Raw genomic sequence first — 25,210 nt, 5'->3', positions numbered from 1 at the left:
GTTATTACCCCCTAAACCGCCGCTCCCGGAGCCCACCGCAACTATAATAAATGTATTAACCCCTAAAACGCCGCTCCCTGAACCCGCCGCAACCTATATTAAACTTATTAACCCCTAATCTGCCCCCCCCTACACCGTCACCACCTATAATAAATGTATTAACCCCTATCCTGCCCCCCACTACGCCGCCGCCGCCACTGTAATAAAATTATTAACCCCTAAACCTAAGTCTAACCCTAACGCCCCCCTAACTTAAATATTAATTAAATAAATCTAAATAATATTTCTATTATTAACTAAATTAATCCTATTTAAAACTAAATACTTACCTGTAAAATAAACCCTAATATAGCTACAATATAAATAATAATTATATTGTAGCTATCTTAGGATTTATTTTTATTTTACAGGCAACTTTCAATTTATTTTAACTAGGTACAATAGCTATTAAATAGTTATTAACTATTTAATAGCTTACCTAGCTAAAATAAACTGAAATTTACCTGTAAAATAAATCCTAACCTAAGTTATAATTACACCTAACACTACACTATACTTTAATAAATTATTCCTATTTAAAACTAAATACTTACCTGTAAAATAAACCCTAAGATAGCTACAATATAAATTATAATTATATTGTAGCTATCTTAGGATTTATATTTATTTTACAGGTAACTTTGTATTTATTTTAGCTAGTTAGAATAGTTATTAAATAGTTATTAACTATTTAATAACTACCTAGCTAAAAGAAATACAAAATTACCTGTAAAATAAATCCTAACCTAAGTTACAATTAAACCTAATACTACACTATCATTAAATTAATTAAATAAACTACCTACAAATAACTACAATTAAATACAATTACATAAACTAACTAAAGTACAAAAAATAAAAAAAGCTAAGTTACAAAAAATAAAAAAATAAGTTACAAACATTTTAAAAATATTACAACAATTTTAAGCTACTTACACCTAATCTAAGCCCCCTAATAAAATAACAAACCCCCCAAAATAAAAAATGCCCTACCCTATTCTAAATTAAATAAAGTTCAAAGCTCTTTTACCTTACCAGCCCTTAAAAGGGCCATTTGTGGGGGCATGCCCCAAAAAGTTCAGCTCTTTTGCCTGTAAAAGAAAAATACAACCCCCCAACATTAAAACCCACCACCCACATACCCCTAATCTAACCCAAACCCCCCTTACAAAAACCTAACACTAATCCCCTGAAGATCATCCTACCTTGAGTCGTCTTCACTCAGCCGAGCAGCGATGGAACCGAAGTGGACATCCGGAGCTGAAGAAGTTAATCCTCCAAGCGGCGCTGAAGAAATCTTCCATCCGATGAAGTCATCATCCAGGCGGTGCTGAAGAAGTCTTCTATCCGGGCGATGTCATCTTCCAAGCCGGGTCTTGAATCTTCCTCCCGCCGACGCGGAACATCCTTCTTCACCGACGGACTACAACGAATGAAGGCTCCTTTAAGGGACGTCATCCAAGATGGCGTCCCCTCAATTCCGATTGGCTGATAGGATTCTATCAGCCAATCGGAATTAAGGTAGGAAAAATCTGATTGGCTGATGGAATCAGCCAATCAGATTCAAGTTCAATCCGATTGGCTGATCCAATCAGCCAATCAGATTGAGCTCGCATTCTATTGGCTGTTCCGATCAGCCAATAGAATGCAAGCTCAATCTGATTGGCTGATTGGATCAGCCAATCGGATTGAACTTGAATCTGATTGGTTGATTCCATCAGCCAATCAGATTTTTCCTACCTTAATTCCGATTGGCTGATAGAATCCTATCAGCCAATCGGAATTGAGGGGACGCCATCTTGGATGACGTCCCTTAAAGGAGCCTTCATTCGTCGTAGTCCGTCGGTGAAGAAGGATGTTCCGCGTCAGCGGGAGGAAGATTCAAGACCCGGCTTGGAAGATGACATCGCCCGGATAGAAGACCTCTTCAGCGCCTCTTGGAAGATGACATCGCCCCGATCGAAGACTTCTTCAGCGCCGCCTGGATGATGACTTCATCGGATGGAAGATTTCTTCAGCGCCGCTTGGAGGATTAACTTCTTCCGCTCCGGATGTCCACTTCGGTTCCATCGCTGCTCGGCTGAGTGAAGACGACTCAAGGTAGGATGATCTTCAGGGGATTAGTGTTAGGTTTTTGTAAGGGGGGTTTGGGTTAGATTAGGGGTATGTGGGTGGTGGGTTTTAATGTTGGGGGGGGGTTGTATTTTTCTTTTACAGGCAAAAGAGCTGAACTTTTTGGGGCATGCCCCCACAAATGGCCCTTTTAAGGGCTGGTAAGGTAAAAGAGCTTTGAACTTTATTTAATTTAGAATAGGGTAGGGCATTTTTTTATTTTGGGGGGGTTTGTTATTTTATTAGGGGGCTTAGATTAGGTGTAAGTAGCTTAAAATTGTTGTAATATTTTTAAAATGTTTGTAACTTAATTTTTTATTTTTTGTAACTTAGCTTTTTTTATTTTTTGTACTTTAGTTAGTTTATGTAATTGTATTTAATTGTAGTTATTTGTAGGTAGTTTATTTAATTAATTTAATGATAGTGTAGTATTAGGTTTAATTGTAACTTAGGTTAGGATTTATTTTACAGGTAATTTTGTATTTCTTTTAGCTAGGTAGTTATTAAATAGTTAATAACTATTTAATAACTATTCTAACTAGCTTAAATAAATACAAAGTTACCTGTAAAATAAATATAAATCCTAAGATAGCTACAATATAATTATAATTTATATTGTAGCTATCTTAGGGTTTATTTTACATGTAAGTATTTAGTTTTAAATAGGAATAATTTATTAAAGTATAGTGTAGTGTTAGGTGTAATTATAACTTAGGTTAGGATTTATTTTACAGGTAAATTTCTCTTTATTTTAGCTAGGTAGCTATTAAATAGTTAATAACTATTTAATAGCTATTGTACCTAGTTAAAATAAATTGAAAGTTGCCTGTAAAATAAAAATAAATCCTAAGATAGCTACAATATAATTATTATTTATATTGTAGCTATATTAGGGTTTATTTTAAAGGTAAGTATTTAGTTTTAAATAGGATTAATTTAGTTAATAATAGAAATATTATTTAGATTTATTTAATTAATATTTAAGTTAGGGGGGCGTTAGGGTTAGACTTAGGTTTAGGGGTTAATAATTTTATTACAGTGGCGGCGATGTAGTGGGGGGCAGGATAGGGGTTAATAAATGTATTATAGGTGACGACGGTGTAGGGGGGGCAGGATAGGGGTTAATAGGTTTAATATAGGTTGCGGCGGGTTCAGGGAGCGGCGGTTTAGGGGTTAAACTATTTATTTAGTTGCGGCGAGGTACGGGATAAGCAGGATAGGAGTTAATAATTATATTATAGAGGGCAACGGTATAGGGGGGGCAGGATAGGGGTTACTAGGTATAATGTAGGTGGCAGCAGTGTCCGGGAGCGGCGGTTTAGGGGTTAATACATTTATCAGAGTTGCAGCAGGGTCTAGGAGCGGCGGTTTAGGGGTTAATACATTTATAAGAGTTGCGGCAGGGTCTAGGAGCGGCGGTTTAGGGGTTAGTAACTTTATTGAGTTGCGGGAGGCTCCAGGGGCGCCGGTATAGGGATATAACAGTGTAGTTTAGTGTGAGTGCTTAGTGACAGGCTAGCAATAAAGCTGGCAAAAAGCCGAAGAGCAGCGAGATCGGATGAGTGATAACTCTCACAGTCTGCTGCTCATCGCCCCGCGGCTTTTTGACAGCTTTATTTGATAACTTAGGCGAACGTATTCAAGGTCCGCGGCGAAGGTAGGCGAGCTTAGGCAGGCGTATTGGGCCGGCGAAGGCAGAAAAGTAGACGGCTTGATAACTACCCCCCATTGTGTCTTAAGAAAGAAAAGTAAATTGGAAAGTTGTTTAAAATTCCATGCCCTATTTGAATCATGAAAGTTTATTTTGGACTTGACTGTTTGTCTTGTTTTCTAGTGTAATTTATTTATTTATAGGAAAATAAAGTTCAAATCACAATTTTAAACTATGTAAATGAAGAGTTTGGTTCATTATAAAATTAAAATGATTAATTGCTTACATTGCGCATTACAATAATAAGTCAAGTGAGTAAAGCTGTGTCAGACATCATAAGTAGTTTAATACTAAGTTTTACTTTCACTTTAGCAATGTAGGTTTTGCTCCTTTGAAAAGTCTGTCAGACACTCACTAGGAAAACCACAAATGCACCTGTTTCTCATAGTCTTTTGCTTTTCGTGTGTCTGAGAAGTTAGAGCCTTTATTTTTGTATTAAAATACACGTTCAGCACATAGTTTCCTGGCATCAGTCCCAGGGCCCACTAACCAGCCAGACGTTCACACAAGTTATGTGATTAGCTGCTCAGCAATTGTGGTCCTCTGACCTGTGCTTATAATTTGGATCCTGAATGTCTGATCAGTTAGTGGATACTGAATACCCGAGGTGGGAACCCTTGCACTAACAAAATCATAACATATGAGCCTATGTATACACTAGCAATTTCACCACTACCATTTTTTTTAAATACTCAAGTCTGGAAAATACTTTATTAATAAACCATTTGTTTCCAATTTACATTCTATTCATGAAGAAACACAATTCAAATTGTCGTATACATAAAGCATTAAGAAATATGGCACCGTAATCATGCACCCAACAACAGAAGGGAGATGGAGAATGTGAATCTTATGTCTCTTTTTATTGATACATTCATAACTGTCCGTCAGATCTCCTTTGGAACTAAATGACAGTTGAGTTGTGAAGAACTTGAGGATTTTCTAAGTCCATAAAATGCCCCATGTTCTGTAAACCAAACATTCAGTGTATAGTGGTGTTACAGTTGTTGTTTAGACTTCCATGGAGCTCCTCTAAGAGGGGTAGTAGGCATTTCAGATCTTGGATGAGCTCTGCTCCATTGAGCGATAGATTATTCAGGTTCCTGTTTTTGTCCAATGAATATGAAGCCTGATACATTAGCAGACTCCTCATATTGGCCACTGTAGCATCTGGCAAGGTCTGGGTTATCATATCTCAGTGTATTGAAAGATATACCTCCTGGTGGATGATTGATACAAAATGTTTTTGTCATGGAAACCCAACTCACCTAATCTCTGCTTAGATTGCAAGTGGCTATCAACACAGCAGTCTTTTACTTGACAATATATGGACCTCGAAGGATCTGTGCACCAGATTCTCAGATGATGGAGATAAATATAAGAGATTAGATGCACAACAAGATGAGATGCAATGGGTGGAGTTACATTTAGTAAGAAGAGGAGTTATAAGGGGAGATATATGAATTTATGAGAAGTGTTATAAAGAGGTTTTATGTGCAGTAACAAGGGCAGAAGTAGGGAGAGATATAATGAGAGTAACATGGAGCAATAAAAAACTATAGGGACAATCATATTTAGAAACAGGTAGATATATAGGAACACTTATATGGAGCAATGTTGGGATATACATGAAGCAATAGATGAATATATATGGACAGGTAACATGTTGCAGTGTTAACACAGAATGGATTTCTATAGAAAACACTTGCTGGAGGGCAAACCAGGCATTATAGAGACACATTGCACGGAACACAAGGCATTATAATAGGGCATTAATACAAGCTACATGAAACAAGAATAGATAAATAACAACTGATTTGGGGTCTATTTTAATGTGCAATGCAAATGTAAGATTTTTGTAATTATACCATAAATAATTGTATTGCATCAATAACACCTCAAAATCTGATCCGACAATAACACTTCTGCTTTTGAAACATGCATCATATGTATTATGTCTTCTGCATACACAGATCCCACTGAATTCCATATACAGGGGCTTCATTCTATTGTCTAGTCTCCCCCCTCCTTCTGCATTTGTTGGTTCACAAGTCAATGGTATCGCTTCCAACACTCAAGGCATCTATGGGTCCAAATACATCTATGAAGTCTTCTCTCAGAAAGCTCCCTGGCTGGGTTGTAACTTCCAAGGACTCCTGGGAAGGTGGTGTAAGAGTGTGATAGGCCCCCTGGGATTGGCAGCTGAGCTCCTGCTTCTTGTCCAGGCTATAGGAGCTGATATTCTCAGAACTAGAACAAAGCACCAACGATGATCCATCCAGGGACACCTTATAAAGAGAGCTGGCAGTACTTTGCTCCTCTCTCCATGTCCCAGGAGAAAGAGAGCACATAGTATTCTGTTTGCTGGTGTTGGGTGTTGGATCTGCCTCAGGCAGAACTGTCTCTATCTCCACACATGAGGATGTTCTGTAAAGCCCTCTGTCTTCTGCCTTTTCCTTAAAAACAAAGTCTTCAAGGGGAGTGGCACTCTTAACAGTGAGAGACAAGCTACTTGAAAGGGCAGTACCATGAAAGAGGCTCTTGGGTATCAGAGACTCACTGAACAGAGCCTCATCAATGCTTCGACGCAAGTTGATTGGAGATGGAGGCTTGAAATCCACAGTGGAATCACTATCTATCTGAACACTGATGAATGACGGTGTCTTAGCAACACTGTAAGGGCTTAATCCGTGCACTTCCAGACTCTTGTTACTGTGGTAGATAAAGCTCAAGTCTTCCCCATGGGTCACCTGCTTCTCTACCAGGGTGTAGAGAGGGAAGAACTCAGAGTCACTCCTGACAATGTTGTCACATACAATTAGCTTCTCATGCTGGGAGGAGGACCATTGTTGGTTGGCAGACAACATAGGAGCTTTTATTTTAACATGACTTGGGGAAAGGCAGAATAGTTTTGTCCAACAGTTAGTTCTCCCTATCTCATTAGAGCAAAATATAGGGTATGTCCCCACAAGAGCCAGAGGGAGACAGGTGCCCACTTCACATAGGCTGGAACCCAACTGGAAGGCATACCAAGGCCAGGGACCAAATACAATAGATCCTCCATATCCCGTTGCATGAAGGATTGCATACAATTGGAGACCACAATTAAAAAGACTAAATGAGGCAGAGAATAGAACAGTGTGTGCTGCCCGGTTCCAGTCTTTGGAGTCAGCAAAGGGACACCCACCACTATATTCTGTTGGAGGAGCAGAGGTTTTCAAGTCATAGAGTTGGGAGTTTTGTGGTCTTGCTACACAATAGAAGATAAAGAATGAAAGAGAGAGAATGAGAGCCAGGACTATATAGACACCACGGGAAACAAAAAGCAGGAAGGGGAACTGCTGCAATAGATCCACAATCACCACAGCCCCAGCAGAGACTGTGAAGTGAAGAAATGATGCTGCTGCTGCAAGGCAAAGCCGTGGAGAAAGTACTGATGAGTTATGTAGGTGGCACCTTGATGAGAGCAGCAGAAATACAATGCTGAAGCTTGACGTCATACAAGGGAAGGCCAGGTCATACATGAGCACAGAGGTAAAGATTGGGAGTCTGTCTCGGTGGCCATAAGCATCATAAAACAGACAAAATGCACGACTCCCACCCACAGATATCAGAAGTAGGTGCAAAACAGCAAAGTAAAGACTACCTGATGGGCATCTGAACAAAAGGCAGAAAAGTGAGAGAAGGGCAAACAGAACCACCAACCCAAAAAGTCCAACAGAACCATAAACCAGGGCTTCCCATGCAATTCCCCAGTCTGCCACAGATGTGTTCCAGTCCGAGTGAAGGATAATGAAGATGGGTTGTGAAGGCAGAAGGGAAGGATGATCATGTGAAGTTGGTTTCACTTCCTGAACAGTAGGTGTCACAGCGAAGTCAAAGTGCTCACAACGAAAGAAAGAAGCATCTTCCTCTGAAGTGTAACCACTTGAAGCAAGAGCAGCATCTGTAAAGATTAAACACATCACGTCAGGGCAAGAAACTGACACAGCCAACAGTATCTGAAGACAACTTAGTTCTCAGCAGTTTCTAATATGGCTCTGGCATTTCCTATCAATATATCTCTATTGCTATACTGTTCTATTATGTAAAAATAAGCGCAGAAAGGCGTGCACCCCACCCAGGCACAACCCCCCCTCCCCCACATGTAGGTTCACTCTAAGGCCAGCAGAGAGGTGTTCACCAGTGCTCACACAGAGGTACACACCAGTGCTCACACAGAGGTACACACCAGTGCTCACACAGAGGTACACACCAGTGCTCATACAGAGGTACACACCAGTGCTCACATAGAGGTACACACCAGTGCTCATACAGAGGTACACACCAGTGCTCATACAGAGGTACACACCAGTGCTCACATAGAGGTACACACCAGTTCTCATACAGAGGCACCCCCAGTGCTCATACAGAGGTACACACCAGTGCTCACACAGAGGCACCCCCCAGTGCTCATACAGAGGTACACACCAGCGCTCACACAGAGGTACACACCAGTGCTCATACAGAGGTACACACCAGCATTCACACAGAGGTACACACCAGTGCTCACACAGAGGTACACACCAGTGCTCACACAGAGGTACACACCAGTGCTCATACAGAGGTACACACCAGTGCTCACATAGAGGTACACACCAGTGCTCATACAGAGGTACACACCAGTGCTCATACAGAGGTACACACCAGTGCTCACATAGAGGTACACACCAGTTCTCATACAGAGGCACCCCCAGTGCTCATACAGAGGTACACACCAGTGCTCACACAGAGGCACCCCCCAGTGCTCATACAGAGGTACACACCAGCGCTCACACAGAGGTACACACCAGTGCTCATACAGAGGTACACACTAGCATTCACATAGAGGTACACACCAGTGCTCACACAGAGGCACCCCCAGTGCTCATACAGAGGTACACACCAGTGCTCACACAGAGGTACACACCAGTGCTCATACAGAGGTACACACCAGCGCTCATACAGAGGTACACACCAGTGCTCACATAGAGGTACACACCAGCGTTCACATAGCAGTACACACCTGTGCTCACACAGAGGCACCCCCAGTGCTCATACAGAGGTACACACCAGTGCTCATACAGAGGTACACACCAGCGCTCATACAGAGGTACACACCAGTGCTCACATAGAGGTACACACCAGCGTTCACATAGCAGTACACACCTGTGCTCACACAGAGGCACCCCCAGTGCTCATACAGAGGTACACACCAGTGCTCATACAGAGGTACACACCAGCGCTCATACAGAGGTACACACCAGTGCTCACATAGAGGTACACACCAGCATTCACATAGCAGTACACACCTGTGCTCAGTGTTTACACAGAGGTACACACAGGTACACCAGCATATGCACACAGAGGTACACATGAGCGCTCACATAGAGGTATACACCAACGCTCACGCAGAGGTACACATACCCTAAATTGAGGAGAGGAGGAGATAGAGAGTTATTGTTAATGAAAAAGGGAAGTGTGGTGGATCCAGCATCTAGGGAATCTACATCCAATGGGTCTAAACAAAGATTATGATTTGCATTTGTTTTTATAAATAAGTTACCTCTGTATTTTGTGGTATGTTGATGCATCTTCTGTTGTATTTTTATATTAACTAATTGTTTATCTTTAAGAAAAACTACTAATTATAATCTGACTGGTATCCCAGTGATTATATTGACAGTTCTATTTATGTCCACTAGTTGGCAATGTTTTATTAGGAATGTGAATTTCATATCAATTGTTAATGAAAGAGTTACTTCTAGGCACATATGTGCTATATAAGGAGGTGGATACCTGTATTCAACAGCATGATTAAGGGCTATGTAGGCCCGAAATGTAGCTGTTTGTCTCTTTTATCACTTCAATAAAAGGATTATTTCCATGAAAAAATGCTGCAGGGACTACTCTGTTTTTTTTTTTTATTTCTAGGTGAAAAGTTGCAGGACTCTTACAGTTCACGAGCACCGGAAAAAGAAAATCAAAAGATACCCTGAACATTGCTGCAGCTCTTATTTGTATGTCTATATCTATATATATCTCGATATACTGTATCTCTCTCTCTCTCTCTCTCTCTATATATATATATATATATATATATATATATATATATGATACTGACTCTGGGAATAAAACAGAAAGTTTATGTTGTGAATATTATGCACTCAGTTGTGTAAGAAGGATGGACAATTCTAGCTATGCCAAAAAAGATTTGTGTTGCATGCTTAATATTGTTTATTGATTTATGGGCTTTTCACAGTGGAGTTCACTTGTGTCTGAAAGGTGATTAAATATATGCAATAAAATGCAATATTGCTCAAATTCAAAAGAGTGCTGAATCCCCTTACTTTAGGTAAAGGATTTAATCAATCCTTTTCGATATTCTCTCTTTTATTTGGTTATAAATAATTATCTTTAAGGGTCTGCACCATTTCTCCTTAGATTATATAGGAGGTATTTTTAACACATAATATACATATAGATTCAATTGAAAGATTATTCCTCTCTCCACCTATTCAGTTTAAAAAAATAAATAAATATATATATATATATATATATATATATACATATACACACACACACATATATATATATATACACACATATACATAAATACATACATATACACACACACATATACATATATAAATACATACATATACTATATATATATATATATATATATATATATACATACACACACACACATATGTAAACATACCTAAATACATACATATACACAAACACATAAATACATACATATACATATATATAAATATACATAAATACATACAAATACAGTATATATATATTTAAATATACATAACTACATACATAAATACATATGCAGTATATATATATATAAATATACATAAATACATACATATATAAATATACATAAATACATATACAGTATATATATATATATATATATATATATATATATATATAAATATACATAAATACATACATATATCAATATACATAAATACATACAAATATAAATATACACAAATACATATACAGTATATATATATATATATATATATATATATATATATATATAAATATACATAAATACATACATATATAAATATACATAAATACATACAAATATAAATATACATAAATACATACATATATAAATATACATAAATACATATATATATATATATAAATATACATAAATACATACATATATAAATATACATAAATACATACATATATAAATATACATACATACATACATACATATATAAATATACATACATACATACATACATATATAAATATACATAAATACATACATATATACATATACATAAATACATATATATATATAAATATACATAAATACATACATATATAAATATACATAAATACATATATATATATAAATATACATAAATACATACATATATAAATATACATAAATACATATATATATATATATAAATATACATAAATACATACATATATAAATATACATAAATACATATATATATATAAATATACATAAATACATACATATATAAATATACATACATACATATATAAATATACATAAATACATACATATATACATATACATAAATACATATATATATATATATAAATATACATAAATACATACATATATAAATATACATAAATACATACATATATAAATATACATACATACATACATATATAAATATACATACATATATACATATACATAAATACATACATATATAAATATACATAAATACATATATATATATAAATATACATAAATACATACATATATAAATATACATACATAAATACATACATACATAAATATACATACATACATACATATATAAATATACATAAATACATACATATATAAATATACATACATAAATACATACATACATAAATATACATACATACATACAGGGAGTGCAGAATTATTAGGCAAGTTGTATTTTTGAGGATTAATTTTATTATTGAACAACAACCATGTTCTCAATGAACCCAAAAAACTCATTAATATCAAAGCTGAATAGTTTTGGAAGTAGTTTTTAGTTTGTTTTTAGTTATAGCTATTTTAGGGGGATATCTGTGTGTGCAGGTGACTATTACTGTGCATAATTATTAGGCAACTTAACAAAAAACAAATATATACCCATTTCAATTATTTATTTTTACCAGTGAAACCAATATAACATCTCAGCATTCACAAATATACATTTCTGACATTCAAAAACAAAACAAAAACAAATCAGTGACCAATATAGCCACCTTTCTTTGCAAGGACACTCAAAAGCCATCCATGAATTCTGTCAGTGTTTTGATCTGTTCACCATCAACATTGCGTGCAGCAGCAACCACAGCCTCCCAGACACTGTTCAGAGAGGTGTACTGTTTTCCCTCCTTGTAAATCTCACATTTGATGATGGACCACAGGTTCTCAATGGGGTTCAGATCAGGTGAACAAGGAGGCCATGTCATTAGATTTTCTTCTTTTATACTCTTTCTTGCCAGCCACGCTGTGGAGTACTTGGACGCGTGTGATGGAGCATTGTCCTGCATGAAAATCATGTTTTTCTTGAAGGATGCAGACTTCTTCCTGTACCACTGCTTGAAGAAGGTGTCTTCCATAAACTGGCAGTAGGACTGGGAGTTGAGCTTAACTCCATCCTCAACCCGAAAAGGCCACACAAGCTCATCTTTGATGATACCAGCCCAAACCAGTACTCCACCTCCACCTTGCTGGCGTCTGAGTCGGACTGGAGCTCTCTGCCCTTTACCAATCCAGCCACGGGCCCATCCATCTGGCCCATCAAGACTCACTCTCATTTCATCAGTCCATAAAACCTTAGAAAAATCAGTCTTGAGATATTTCTTGGCCCAGTCTTGACGTTTCAGCTTGTGTGTCTTGTTCAGTGGTGGTCGTCTTTCAGCCTTTCTTACCTTGGCCATGTCTCTGAGTATTGCACACCTTGTGCTTTTGGGCACTCCAGTGATGTTGCAGCTCTGAAATATGGCCAAACTGGTGGCAAGTGGCATCTTGGCAGCTGCACGCTTGACTTTTCTCAGTTCATGGGCAGTTATTTTGCGCCTTGGTTTTTCCACACACTTCTTGCGACCCTGTTGACTATTTTGAATGAAACGCTTGATTGTTCGATGATCACGCTTCAGAAGCTTTGCAATTTTAAGAGTGCTGCATCCCTCTGCAAGATATCTCACTATTTTTGACTTTTCTGAGCCTGTCAAGTCCTTCTTTTGACCCATTTTGCCAAAGGAAAGGAAGTTGCCTAATAATTATGCACACCTGATATAGGGTGTTGATGTCATTAGACCACACCCCTTCTCATTACAGAGATGCACATCACCTAATATGCTTAATTGGTAGTAGGCTTTCGAGCCTATACAGCTTGGAGTAAGACAACATGCATAAAGAGGATGATGTGGTCAAAATACTCATTTGCCTAATAATTCTGCACTCCCTGTATATATATAAATATACGTAAATACATACATATATAAATATACATAAATACATACATATATAAATATACATAAATACATACATATATAAATATACATAAATACATACATATATAAATATACATAAATACATACATATATAAATATACATAAATACATACATATATAAATATACATAAATACATACATATATAAATATACATAAATACATACATATATAAATATACATAAATACATACATATATAAATATACATAAATACATACATATATACATATACACACACACATACAGTCACAACTACTACAGTTTCTCTTCTGGTTACCTAACTGTTGGTTATTTTACCGTTATATATTTACAATCTGCAGAAAGCGCAGTGTTTTAACCTAAATGTTTTCATCAGCAAGAGGAAGTGTAAATAAGATTTTCTGCTGGTAACTTGACTGTTCCCTGAAGGTACTTAACCCCTTTGTGTTTTTATTGTATTCTGCTATTTCACTAACTCGCCTTTGAGAATCTGCAGCTGTTTCTCTAGATAGGAGAAAAAGCTAAAATCCACATTTTTCCTGAGCAAACACTTTTGACTAATGAAGACCCACGGGAAAAGGCTGGATATTGAGAGCAGTTAGTATCACACATTACACAAAGCCTAAAGGGATGATCTGACAGGCTGCTGCTACACTGGGTATATATCCAGCTAGAAAAGCACGTATAGGGCCTGGTCTGAAACCATTGGCGTACACTGGGGTCATTTATACAGATTCATCATAAAATTCTCCTGTAAGTAACAGAAATACTATGCAAACGATCATAAAGGTACACCCACAAGGAATGCACAAGGTGTACGGGCAGTGGGTGCTGATTTATGCGCTGCAGGACCCTGCTTTAGGGGGAGGGCATAACAGAAATGGTGACACTTATAGTCCTATGTTCTATCTAAAAGAAGGAATTTTAAAAATCATTTTTGTTTTGTTTTTGAGATAAATAAATTTGTTTTTCTTTCCAGTTTGTGAGGACTTGTCTAGGTCAGAGAGTCTGAAGGAGTTGTCTCTATCAACCAATAAGCAACAGACAGACAAAAATTTGTTTCAGATAAATAGTTTGAAACAAAAAACATTTCTTCAATTTCATCCAATATTCACTCCTTGGGGCCGATTTATCATCGGTCTGTCCGTCATGATCCGCTGAGCGGATCATGTCCGACAAACATTGATGAATGCTGACAGCAAACACTTTCTGCATTTATCATTGCAAAGCAGATCTTGTGAACTGCTGGTGCAATGCCGCCCCCTGCAGATTCGCGGACAATCGGCCGCTAGCAGGGGGTGTCAATCAACCTGATCGTATAGGATCGGGCGGATTGATGTCCCCAGCCTCAGAGGCGGCGGGCCAGTCATGGAGCAGCGGTCTTAAGACTGCTGCTTTATAATTGCGGTTTCCGGCGAGCCGGAAGCCTCGTGCAGAAACAGGGGCATCAAGCTCCTTTCAGAGCTTGATTATTCGGCCCCTCTGTGTTGTTCGGTTGTTAACAAAATGAATGTGCTCAGGATTTGCCGGAAAACAAAGCAAAGCTTATATACAAGGAATAGTGTAAAACTGTAAATCTGAAGCTTTTCCCACCTGCACAAAAGACTTTCCCTTCTATAGAGTAATGGTTTAAACAGTTATTACAGTGATACAATTAAATTCTCTTATTCGTTAGAGCAATGCTGCAACAAAGTGTGTTTAACATCCACAAAGGGGTTAAACTCGCAGTTAAAGTGCCAGGAGCCTCAGATCACTGCTGGTCCGAGTTATAGATGTTTGTATTAAATGTCCTTATAATGCTAAACAAATCTTATGTCTTTAATTGCTCTGATATTAGTGCACTAGTTAAAGGGATAGGAAAGTCAGCATTAAACTTGCATGATTCAGATAGATCAGGTCATTTTAAGACACTTTTAAATTCACTTCTATTTTCAAATGTGCTTCATTCTCTTAGTATCCCTTGTTAAAAAATGAATACGCACATACCATACACTAGTGGGAGCTAGCTGCTAATTAGTGCCTGCACACATTTGTCTCTTGTGATTGGCTAAATAGGTATTTTCAGCTTCCTGTCAGTAGTGCAATGCTGTCCCTTCAGCAATGGATAACAAGAGAATTAAGAAAATTTGATAATAGAATTAAATTGGGAAGTTGTTTAAAATTGTATGTTCTATCTGAATCATAAAAGAAAATTGTGGGGTTTACTATTCTTTAAGGGCACTTAAATGTGTAAAAATAAAAGCTCTAATTGATTAGAAAATAATTTTTTTATTAAGCATTGCTCATTTATAAATTTGCAAAGGGTTAAATACAGATGCACTTAAGGGCCACAGTGCCAATGGTCTTCCTGAACATGCCGTGAGCTAGTCAGCATATTCCAGTACCACCATTTACTGACCTGCACGGGAACATGAATAACCCTTGACTTATTCTGTCATTGACCTCTCAGCAGAAGTAAAACTCATCATTAGAAATGAGAATTTGTCTATTAATAACAAATCAAAGTATTTCATGTTCCCTCTAATCAGTGTTTGTGCCAGAGCCGTCCTGTAAGACATTTAGGGCCATATTAGCGAAAGCGATATTTACACGCCACTTAGTAATATCAGCACATGCAAATGTTCCGCTGGTATTACAAGTTAGGTGCAATGCGAACGCTACATTTTTTTGAGGTAAGTATTTATAGGTAAGTATTTAGTTTTAAATAGGAATAATTTAGTTAATTGTAGTTATTTTATTTAGATTTATTTAAATTATATTTAAGTTAGGGGGGTGTTAGGGTTAGACTTAGATTTAGGGGTTAATAACTTTAATATAGTGGCGGCGACATTGTGGGCGGCAGATTAGGGGTTAATAAATGTAGGTAGGTGTTGGCGATGTTAGGGACGGCAGATTAGGGGTTAATAAAATTTAGCTAGTGTTTGGGAGGTGGGAGTGCTGAGGCGGGAGTGCGGCAGTTTAGGGGTTAATATATTTATTATAGTGGCGGCGATGTCCGGTTCGGCAGATTAGGGGTTAAAAAATTTATTTTAGTGTTTGCGATGTGGGGGGGCCTCGGTTATGGGGTAATTAGGTAGTTTATGGGTGTTAGTGTACTTTTTAGCACTTTAGTTAAGAGTTTTATGCTACGGCATTGTGTGAGTCTGGCTCACTTTTTCGGCCAGACTCGAAAATACTGCAAATCCACATACGTCAATTGTGTATCCTATTTTTTCAATGGGACTTGCATAGCACCGGTATTACGAGTCTGACAAAAAGTGAGCGGTACACCTGTACCTGCAAGACTCGTAATACCAGCGGGCGATAAAAAGCAGCTGGCTAGGAATAAACGGTAAGTGTTTTAAAAGAACGGCTTCAATGTAAACTTTCATGAATGAAAGTGGCCCTGTTTTTAAAAGTATTTTTAAAAACAGGGCTTTCATTTGCGAAAGCTGACATCCACTTTAACAAATATTATTCAGAAGTTCCATAGTTCATGTGGTGGTGAATTTAGTTTTAAATTATACAAATATATAAATTTGAATGTTTCTATTTTGAATATTGCATAATTTGAAAATTACATTTGAAGAGCTTTAGAAATATCATTACAAATATATAAATTTAAATTGTTTGAATTTGAATATTGCATAATTTGAATCGAATTAGAAAAATTCTAATCGAATATTATATTTAAAGGAAGCATTAGAAATACTATTACATTAAACAAATGTTAGAATGTTCTACACAATTATCTATGGCAAGGGATGTGGTTAAATAGATATTAAACACAGATTAAAAATGAAGCGCTAATGATATTGCATACTGCGCTATCAATATCACAGACCAATTTATTATTAGCGCTCAAATTGATTTTACAAGTCAATGTTAAAACAGATTTACAAGAGAGGATTTAGCACGGCCGATATTCTTTTAGTGCCCTATAATTTCAATGGGTATTGCAACTTGCTGATATTAGACGTTGAAGGTTATGGCTTGCACTCGCGCAAAAGACCAAATAGTAATAGAAGAATTAGCGTGACCTGAGAGCTGAAGTAAAGTGTTAGGGAAAAAATATGTTTCACAAAACACATAGACCTAGATTACAAGTTGCGTGATATGGGGCGCAATCAAATATACAGCGCATGTTTCAGCGCAAGCGTGGAAACCAGCTTCACCCGTAATTTCACCTTGCACATCGGAGTATTATATATATGGCGCCGGCATTTCCTAAGTGCCGTAAGTCGGATAAACTAGCGATGTCCAGAAATAAGCGTAAATACAAATTTCTGGAGTCGCCAGTGACTTACTGCACTTTACAAACTGCCGGCGCCTAAGAAAAGTAAAGAAAATCTAAAATCCCCTGTAACAGTCTAACACGCCTCCCAAAAATAAGCCCGACACGTATACCCCTATATCCGCAATCCCCCCTCTCACTACTACTAATAAATGTATTAACCCCTAGACCGACAACCCCCCACAACGCAATATGCCTATTTAAACTATTAACCCCTATATCCACCATCAAACCCACACCGCAAGTAATAACTAAACTATTAACCCCTAAACTGCCAAAGCCCACAACACCATTAACCTATTCAAGTATTAACCCCTAAACCGCCATAGCCCACATAGCCTATTAAATGTATTAACCCCTAATCTGCCCCTGCCAACGTCGCCGCCACTATAATAAAGTTATTAACCCCTAAACCTAAGTCTAACCCTAAGCCTAACACCCCCCTAACATAAATATTATTTAAATAAATCTAAATAAATTTACTAGTATTAACTCAATAATTCCTATTTAAAACTAAATACTTACCTATAAAATAAACCCTAAGCTAGCTACAATATAACTAATAGTTACATTGTAGCTAGCTTAGGGTTTATTTTTATTTTACAGGCAACTTTGTATTTATTTTAACTAGGTACAATAGTTATTAAATAGTTATTAACTATTTAATAGCTACCTAGTTAAAATAAATACAAAAGTACCTGTAAAATAAAACCTAACCTAAGTTACAATTACACCTAACACTACACTATCATTAAATAAATTAAATTAATTAACTACAATTAGCTAAAATTAAATACAATTAAATAAAATAAAGTACAACCCCCCCCACTAAATTACAGAAAATAAAAAAAATGACAAGAAGTTTAAACTAATTACACCTAATCTAAGCCCCCTAATAAAATAAAAAAGCCCCCCAAAATAATAAAATTCCCTACCCTATACTAAATTACAAATAGCCCTTAAAAGGGCTTTTTGCAGGGCATTGCCCCAAAGTAATCAGCTCTTTTACCTGTAAAAAAAGAAATACAACCCCCCAACATTAAAACCCCCCACCCGCAAACCCAACCTTACTCTAAAACCCACCCAATCCCCCCTTAAAAAAACCTAACACTATCCCCTTGAAGATCACCCTACCTTGAGCCGTCTTCACCCAGCCAGGCCGAAGTCCTCCAAGAAGCCGGGCACAAGTGGTTCTCCATACGGCAGAAGTCTTCATCCGATCAGGGCAGAAGAGGTCCTCCATCCGGCAGAAGTCTTCAATCCAAGATTAGGTGTAATTAGTTTAAACTTTTATTAATTATATGGTAGCTATCGTAGGGTTTATTTTAGAGGTAAGTATTTAGTTTTAAATAGGAATAATTGAGTTAATAATAGTAAATATATTTAGATTTAAATAATATTTAAGTTATGGGGGTGTTAGGGTGAGACTTAGGTTTAGGGGTTAATAACTTTATTATAATGGTGGCGGTGTAGGGGGGCAGGATAGGGGTTAATACATTTATTAGGCTATGTGGGCTATGGCGGTTTAGGGGTTAATACTAGAATAGGTTTATTGCGTTGTGGGCTATGGCGGTTTAGGGGTTAATACTAGAATAGGTTTATTGCGTTGTGGGCTATGACGGTTTAGGGGTTAATACACTTTATTAGTTATTGCGGTGGGGGATTGCGGTTGACAGGTAGATAGATATTGCGCATGCGTTAAGTGTTTTTTGCAGGCATTTTAGGGAGTTACGGTGCTCCCATACTCAGCGCAAGGCTTGCTACGGCTGCCTTTTATGGCGAGGTAAAAATGGAGTAAGATTTCTCCATTTTCGCCACATAAGTCCTTGCGCTGGATATTGGATACCGATTTACGACGTGGTCCCATGTTAGCTTATGGGAGTAAAAATTGTGGGCGAAAGGTGATATGCAGCGCTGTATATAGGGTACCAAAATCGCGTAAAAACTGGCGTTGCCGGCTTTTGCGGGCGACGCCGCATATGTAATGGGGCCCATGGTCTTTGTGCGTACTGGTCATAGATTTAATATTACAAGTCGCGCGTTCTGTCTTTCCCACTTGCTATATGGTCTTTTCTTCAACAATCCATTCCACACTTGAAGAGCTGTAGTTATGTGTTTTGTGAAGAAAAACGTTCACAAAACACATCCAAAATTACCTTACAAAGTACACTTACACCCATAAACTACAATTTAACCCCTAAACCACCATCCCGCCCACAATTTAACACCTAAACTTACTAAACTGTAAAAGAAAGTTAAAACCTAAGCTTAAACTTAAAAAAACAACCTAAGATTACTTTTAAAAATCGCTGGTATTTTACTGACATCACCAGTATTTTACTGACATTGCCAGTATCTTACTGACATCGCCGGTATCTTATTGACATCGCTAGTAATATACTGACATCACCGGTATTTTACTGACATCGCCAGTATTTTACTGACATCACCGGTATTTTACTGAGATCACCGGTATTTTACTGAGATCACCGGTATTTAACTGACATTGACGGTATTTTACTGACATCACCGGTATTTTACTGACATCACCTGTATTTTACTGACATCGCCGGTATTTTACTGACATCACCAGTATTTTACTGACATCACCGGTATTTTACTGAGATCACCGGTATTTAACTGACATCGCCGGTATTTTACTGACATTGCCAGTATTTTACTGACATCACCTGTATTTTACTGACATCGCCGGTATTTTACTGACATCACCAGTATTTGACTGACATCCCCAGTATTTTACTGACATTGCTGGTATTTTACTGACATCACTGGTATCTTACTGACATCCCCGCTATTTTACTGACATTGCTGGTATTTTACTATCATCACCGGTATCTTACTGACATCCCCGGTATCTTACTGACATTGCCGGTATTTTACTGACATTGCTGGTATTTTACTGACATTGCTGGTATTTTAAAGGATCAGGTTGAAGTTGAAAATAAAGATTAAATATAGAAATAAAGATGCTATCACAGTGAAACTTCTATTTTGGAATTTAATTACAAACATAACATTATTAGTTCCTGATTTATAATATGTAATGATATATACAAATGCTAATGAGCATGCCCTGTATTTTTTCCACAAAAGGAGGTAACCCTACTCCTTATATAATGTATAGGGTAGTAGTGTAATCAGTTAAATTAGAGATGTTCTTGCTATAAGGCACAGAAGAGGTTAATGTGAGAATGGCAAAGCTATGATATTATTTTGTATATTTATACTTTGTTATTTTTGCCACTTGTAACAACATCTGAACAGAAGCGGCTGAGAACAATATAGCAAGTGCTAGCAGATGGGATCCTGTCATCTTAAGTGACAATAGGACTATGTTTTACTCATTGTGAGAAAACTCCCTCAGCACATCAAAGCTGAATTCCAGCTATCAGACTCCTCCTTACAGTGTGTGGGGTATTTAATGTGCTGCCCTAGGCACTGTGAAATCTCATGCCCCCTGAAACCCCCAACACCTAGGAATATAGCTCATGTATGTCTCACAAGCAGAGCCCAGGGAGGGGTGATGCACCTGACAACCAGGGACCATTGGTTTGTAATAAACATATAATATGGTGTGGGGATGCACCGTGCCATAAATCTGCTGTTCTGCTAAAGCGTGCTGCTGTAGGCACAGACCTAGTCAGCTAATATACATCCCTGGTCACTTCAGGCTCAATCTTAATTCATGAATTCCAATAAAGAGCAGTGGACAAAATACACTTGATTTAATGTTTAGAAGCAATAAATATTATTACAGTTAGAGCATTTGTACAGACACATTATTCCTTGGATTGATAAATGTTCTAATCTAAACATCTCAACATTATTGTCACAATGTTACAGAACTGGCAGGATCGCTCTCTGCATTTACATGACTAGGATAGAGGAACAAAATACTATTTTAGAGTGTCTTTAACTCATCTTGTTGCTATATGTGTTATTTACTTTATCCAACCTATCCATGCATAGAACTTCCCAGGGTCAGGTGAAGACAATGTGTTGCCTGGGTCCAAGAATGAAATGACCCCCGCAACCTTTTTGTCCACTACAAGCTAAGCCCAACCATAGCTAGCAGACTTAAGTGTCACCCGGGAGCATGCTTATACCAAGCTGGTGGACCTCTTATGAGAGCCATCTCTCTGGAAAAACACTCTTTGCAGGATTATTGACTCTCCCTGTGTGCCAACCTTGTCATTTGCCATCTGGGTCCTGTTGTTCACCCTGGTTTTTATGAGGAGCTGATCCTAAATAGTTGCCAAACTATGAAAAATAATTCTGAGGACATAGTTTTCAGGATACAAGAGTACAGACCCCACCTATCAACTCAAAACATCCAATTAAATTGCACATAGTTTTCAGAATACAAGAGTACAGACCTCACCCACCAACCCAAAACATTCGATAAACTTGCACATAACATGCAGGATACAAGAGTACAGACCACACCCATCAACTCAAAACATCCAATTAAATTGAACATAGTATTCAGGATACAAGAGTACAGACCACACCCACCAACCCAAAACATCCAATAAACTTGCACATAGCATGCAGGATACAAGAGTACAGACCACTCCCACACCCTCAAAACATCCAATTAAATTGCACATAGTTTTCAGGATAAAAGAGAACAGACCACACCCACCAACCCAAAACATCCAATAAACTTGCACATAGCATGCAGGCTACAAGAGTACAGACCACACCCACCAACTCAAAACATCCAATTAAACTGCACATAATATGCAGGATACAAGAGTAAAGACCACACCCACCAACCCAAAACATCCAATTAAATTGCACATTGTTTTCAGGATACAAGAGTACAGAGCACACCCACCAACCCAAAACATCCAATGAACTTGAACATATCATGTAGGATACAAGAGTACAAACCACACCCACCGGGGGGTAGTTATCAACGTGTCAACTTTCCTGCCTTCGCCGGCCCAATACGCTCGCCTAAGCTCGCCACACATCGCCGCCGCGGACCTGAAAAAATTATCCTAAGTTATCAAGTAAAGCTGTCAAAAAGCCGCGGGGTGATGAGCAGCGGACTGTGAGAGTTATCACACATCCGATCTCGCTGCTCTTCGGCTGTTTGACAGCTTTCTTGCTAGCCTGTCACTAAGCACTCACACTAAACTACACTGTTCTACCCCCTATACCGGCGCCCCCGGAGCCCCCCGCAACTAAATAAAGTTACTAACCCCTAAACCGCCGCTCCTAGACCCTGCCGCAAGTCTTATAAATGTATTAACCCCAAAACCGCCGCTCCTAGACCCCGCCGCAAGTCTTATAAATGTATTAACCCCTAAACCGCCGCTCCCGGACACCGCTGCCACCTACGTTATACCTAGTAACCCCTATCCTGCCCCCCTATACCGTCGCCCTCTATAATAAAGTTATTAACCCCTATCCTGCTGATCCCGCACCTCGCCGCAAATAAATAAATAGTTTAACCCCTAAACCGCCGCTCCCTGAACCCGCCGCAACCTATATTAAATTTATTAACCCCTATCCTGCCCCCCCTACACCGTCGCCACCTATAATAAATTTATTAACCCCTATCCTGCACCCCACTACACCCCCGCCACTGTAATAAAATTATTAACCCCTAAACCTAAGTCTAACACTAACCCTAACACCCCCCTAACTTAAATATTAATTAAATAAATCTAACTAATATTTCTATTATTAACTAAGTTATTCCTATTTAAAACTAAATACTTACTTATAAAATAAACCCTAATATAGCTACAATATAAATAATAATTATATTGTAGCTATCTTAGGATTTATTTTTATTTTACAGGTACCTTTCAATTTATTTTAACTAGGTACAATAGCTATTAAATAGTTATTAACTATTTAATAGCTTACCTAGCTAAAATAAAGAGAAATGTACCTGTAAACTAAAAACTAACCTAAGTTACAATTACTCCTAACACTACACTATACTTTAATAAATTATTCCTATTTAAAACTAAATACTTACCTGTAAAATAAACCCTAAGATAGCTACAATGTAATTAATAATTACATTGTAGCTATCTTAGGATTTATATTTAATTTACAGGTAACTTTGTATTTATTTTAGCTAGTTAGAATAGTTATTAAATAGTTATTAACTATTTAATAACTACCTAGCTAAAAGAAATACAGAATTACCTGTAAAATAAATCCTAACCTAAGTTACAATTAAACCTAACACTACACTATCATTAAATAAATTAAATAAATTACCTACAAATAACTACAATTAAATACAATTACATAAACTAACTAAAGTACAAAAAATAAAAAAAGCTGTTACAAAAATAAAAAAAATAAGTTACAAACATTTAAAAAAATATTACAACAATTTTAAGCTACTTACACCTAATCTAAGCCCCCTAATAAAATAACAAACCCCCCCAAAATAAAAAAATGCCCTACCCTATTCTACATTAAAAAAGTTCAAAGCTCTTTTACCTTACCAGCCCTTAAAAGGGCCTTTTGTGGGGGCATGCCCCAAAGAATTCAGCTCTTTTGCCTGTAAAAGAAAAATACAACCCCCCCCAACATTAAAACCCACCACCCACATACCCCTAATTTAACCCAAACCCCCCTTAAAATAACCTAACACTAATCCCCTGAAGATCATCTTACCTTTAGTCGTCTTCACTCAGCCGAGCCACCGATGGAACTGAAGAGGACATCCGGACCGGCAGAAGTGATCATCCAAGGGGCGCTGAAGAAATCTTCCATCCGATGAAGTGATCCTCCAAGCGGCGCTGAAGAAATCTTCCATCCGGGCGAGGTCATCTTCCAAGAGGCGCTGAAGAAGTCTTCTATTCGGGCGAGGTCATCTTCGAAGCCGGGTCTTGAATCTTCATCCCGCCGACGCGGAACATCCTTCTTTCCCGACGGACTACCGATGAATGAAGGCTCCTTTAAGGGACGTCATCCAAGATGGCGTCCCTTCAATTCCGATTGGCTGATAGGATTCTATCAGCCAATCGGAATTAAGGTAGGAAAAATCTGATTGGCTGATTGAATCAGCCAATCAGATTCAAGTTCAATCCGATTGGCTGATCCAGTCAGCCAATCAGATTGAGCTCGCATTCTATTGGCTGTTCCGATCAGCCAATAGAATGCAAGCTCAATCTGATTGGCTGACTGGATCAGCCAATCGGATTGAACTTGAATCTGATTGGCTGATTCAATCAGCCAATCAGATTTTTCCTACCTGACATTTGTGACATTTACTGGTTACCACATAAACAGCTCGCATTCTATTGGCTGTTCCGATCAGCCAATAGAATGCAAGCTCAATCTGATTGGCTGACTGGATCAGCCAATCGGATTGAACTTGAATCTGATTGGCTGATTCAATCAGCCAATCAGATTTTTCCTACCTTAATTCCGATTGGCTGATAGAATCCTATCAGCCAATCGGAATTGAAGGGACGCCATCTTGGATGACGTCCCTTAAAGGAGCCTTCATTCGTCGGTAGTCCGTCGGGAAAGAAGGATGTTCCGCGTCGG

At 37.7% G+C, this 25,210-nt stretch overlaps 1 protein-coding gene across 1 annotated transcript in view; it reads right to left on the bottom strand.

Moving 5' to 3' along the window:
- Positions 1-4,710: 4,710 nt before the first annotated feature.
- The window catches only part of PRRT4 (proline rich transmembrane protein 4), an 87,461-nt gene continuing 66,961 nt past the window's right edge, over positions 4,711-25,210 (bottom strand). Inside the window, exon 3 of the mRNA XM_053719741.1 lies at positions 4,711-7,808. Within this exon, the coding sequence (XP_053575716.1) occupies positions 5,908-7,808 (1,901 nt within the window). The 3' untranslated portion in view covers positions 4,711-5,907. The remainder of the gene's footprint in view (positions 7,809-25,210) is intronic.

Source organism: Bombina bombina, chromosome 6 (assembly GCF_027579735.1).
Source record: "Bombina bombina isolate aBomBom1 chromosome 6, aBomBom1.pri, whole genome shotgun sequence".
Taxonomy (NCBI): domain Eukaryota; kingdom Metazoa; phylum Chordata; class Amphibia; order Anura; family Bombinatoridae; genus Bombina; species Bombina bombina.
Note: the sequence above shows the minus strand (reverse complement) of the source record. Positions and strands in the feature narration are given on the sequence as shown.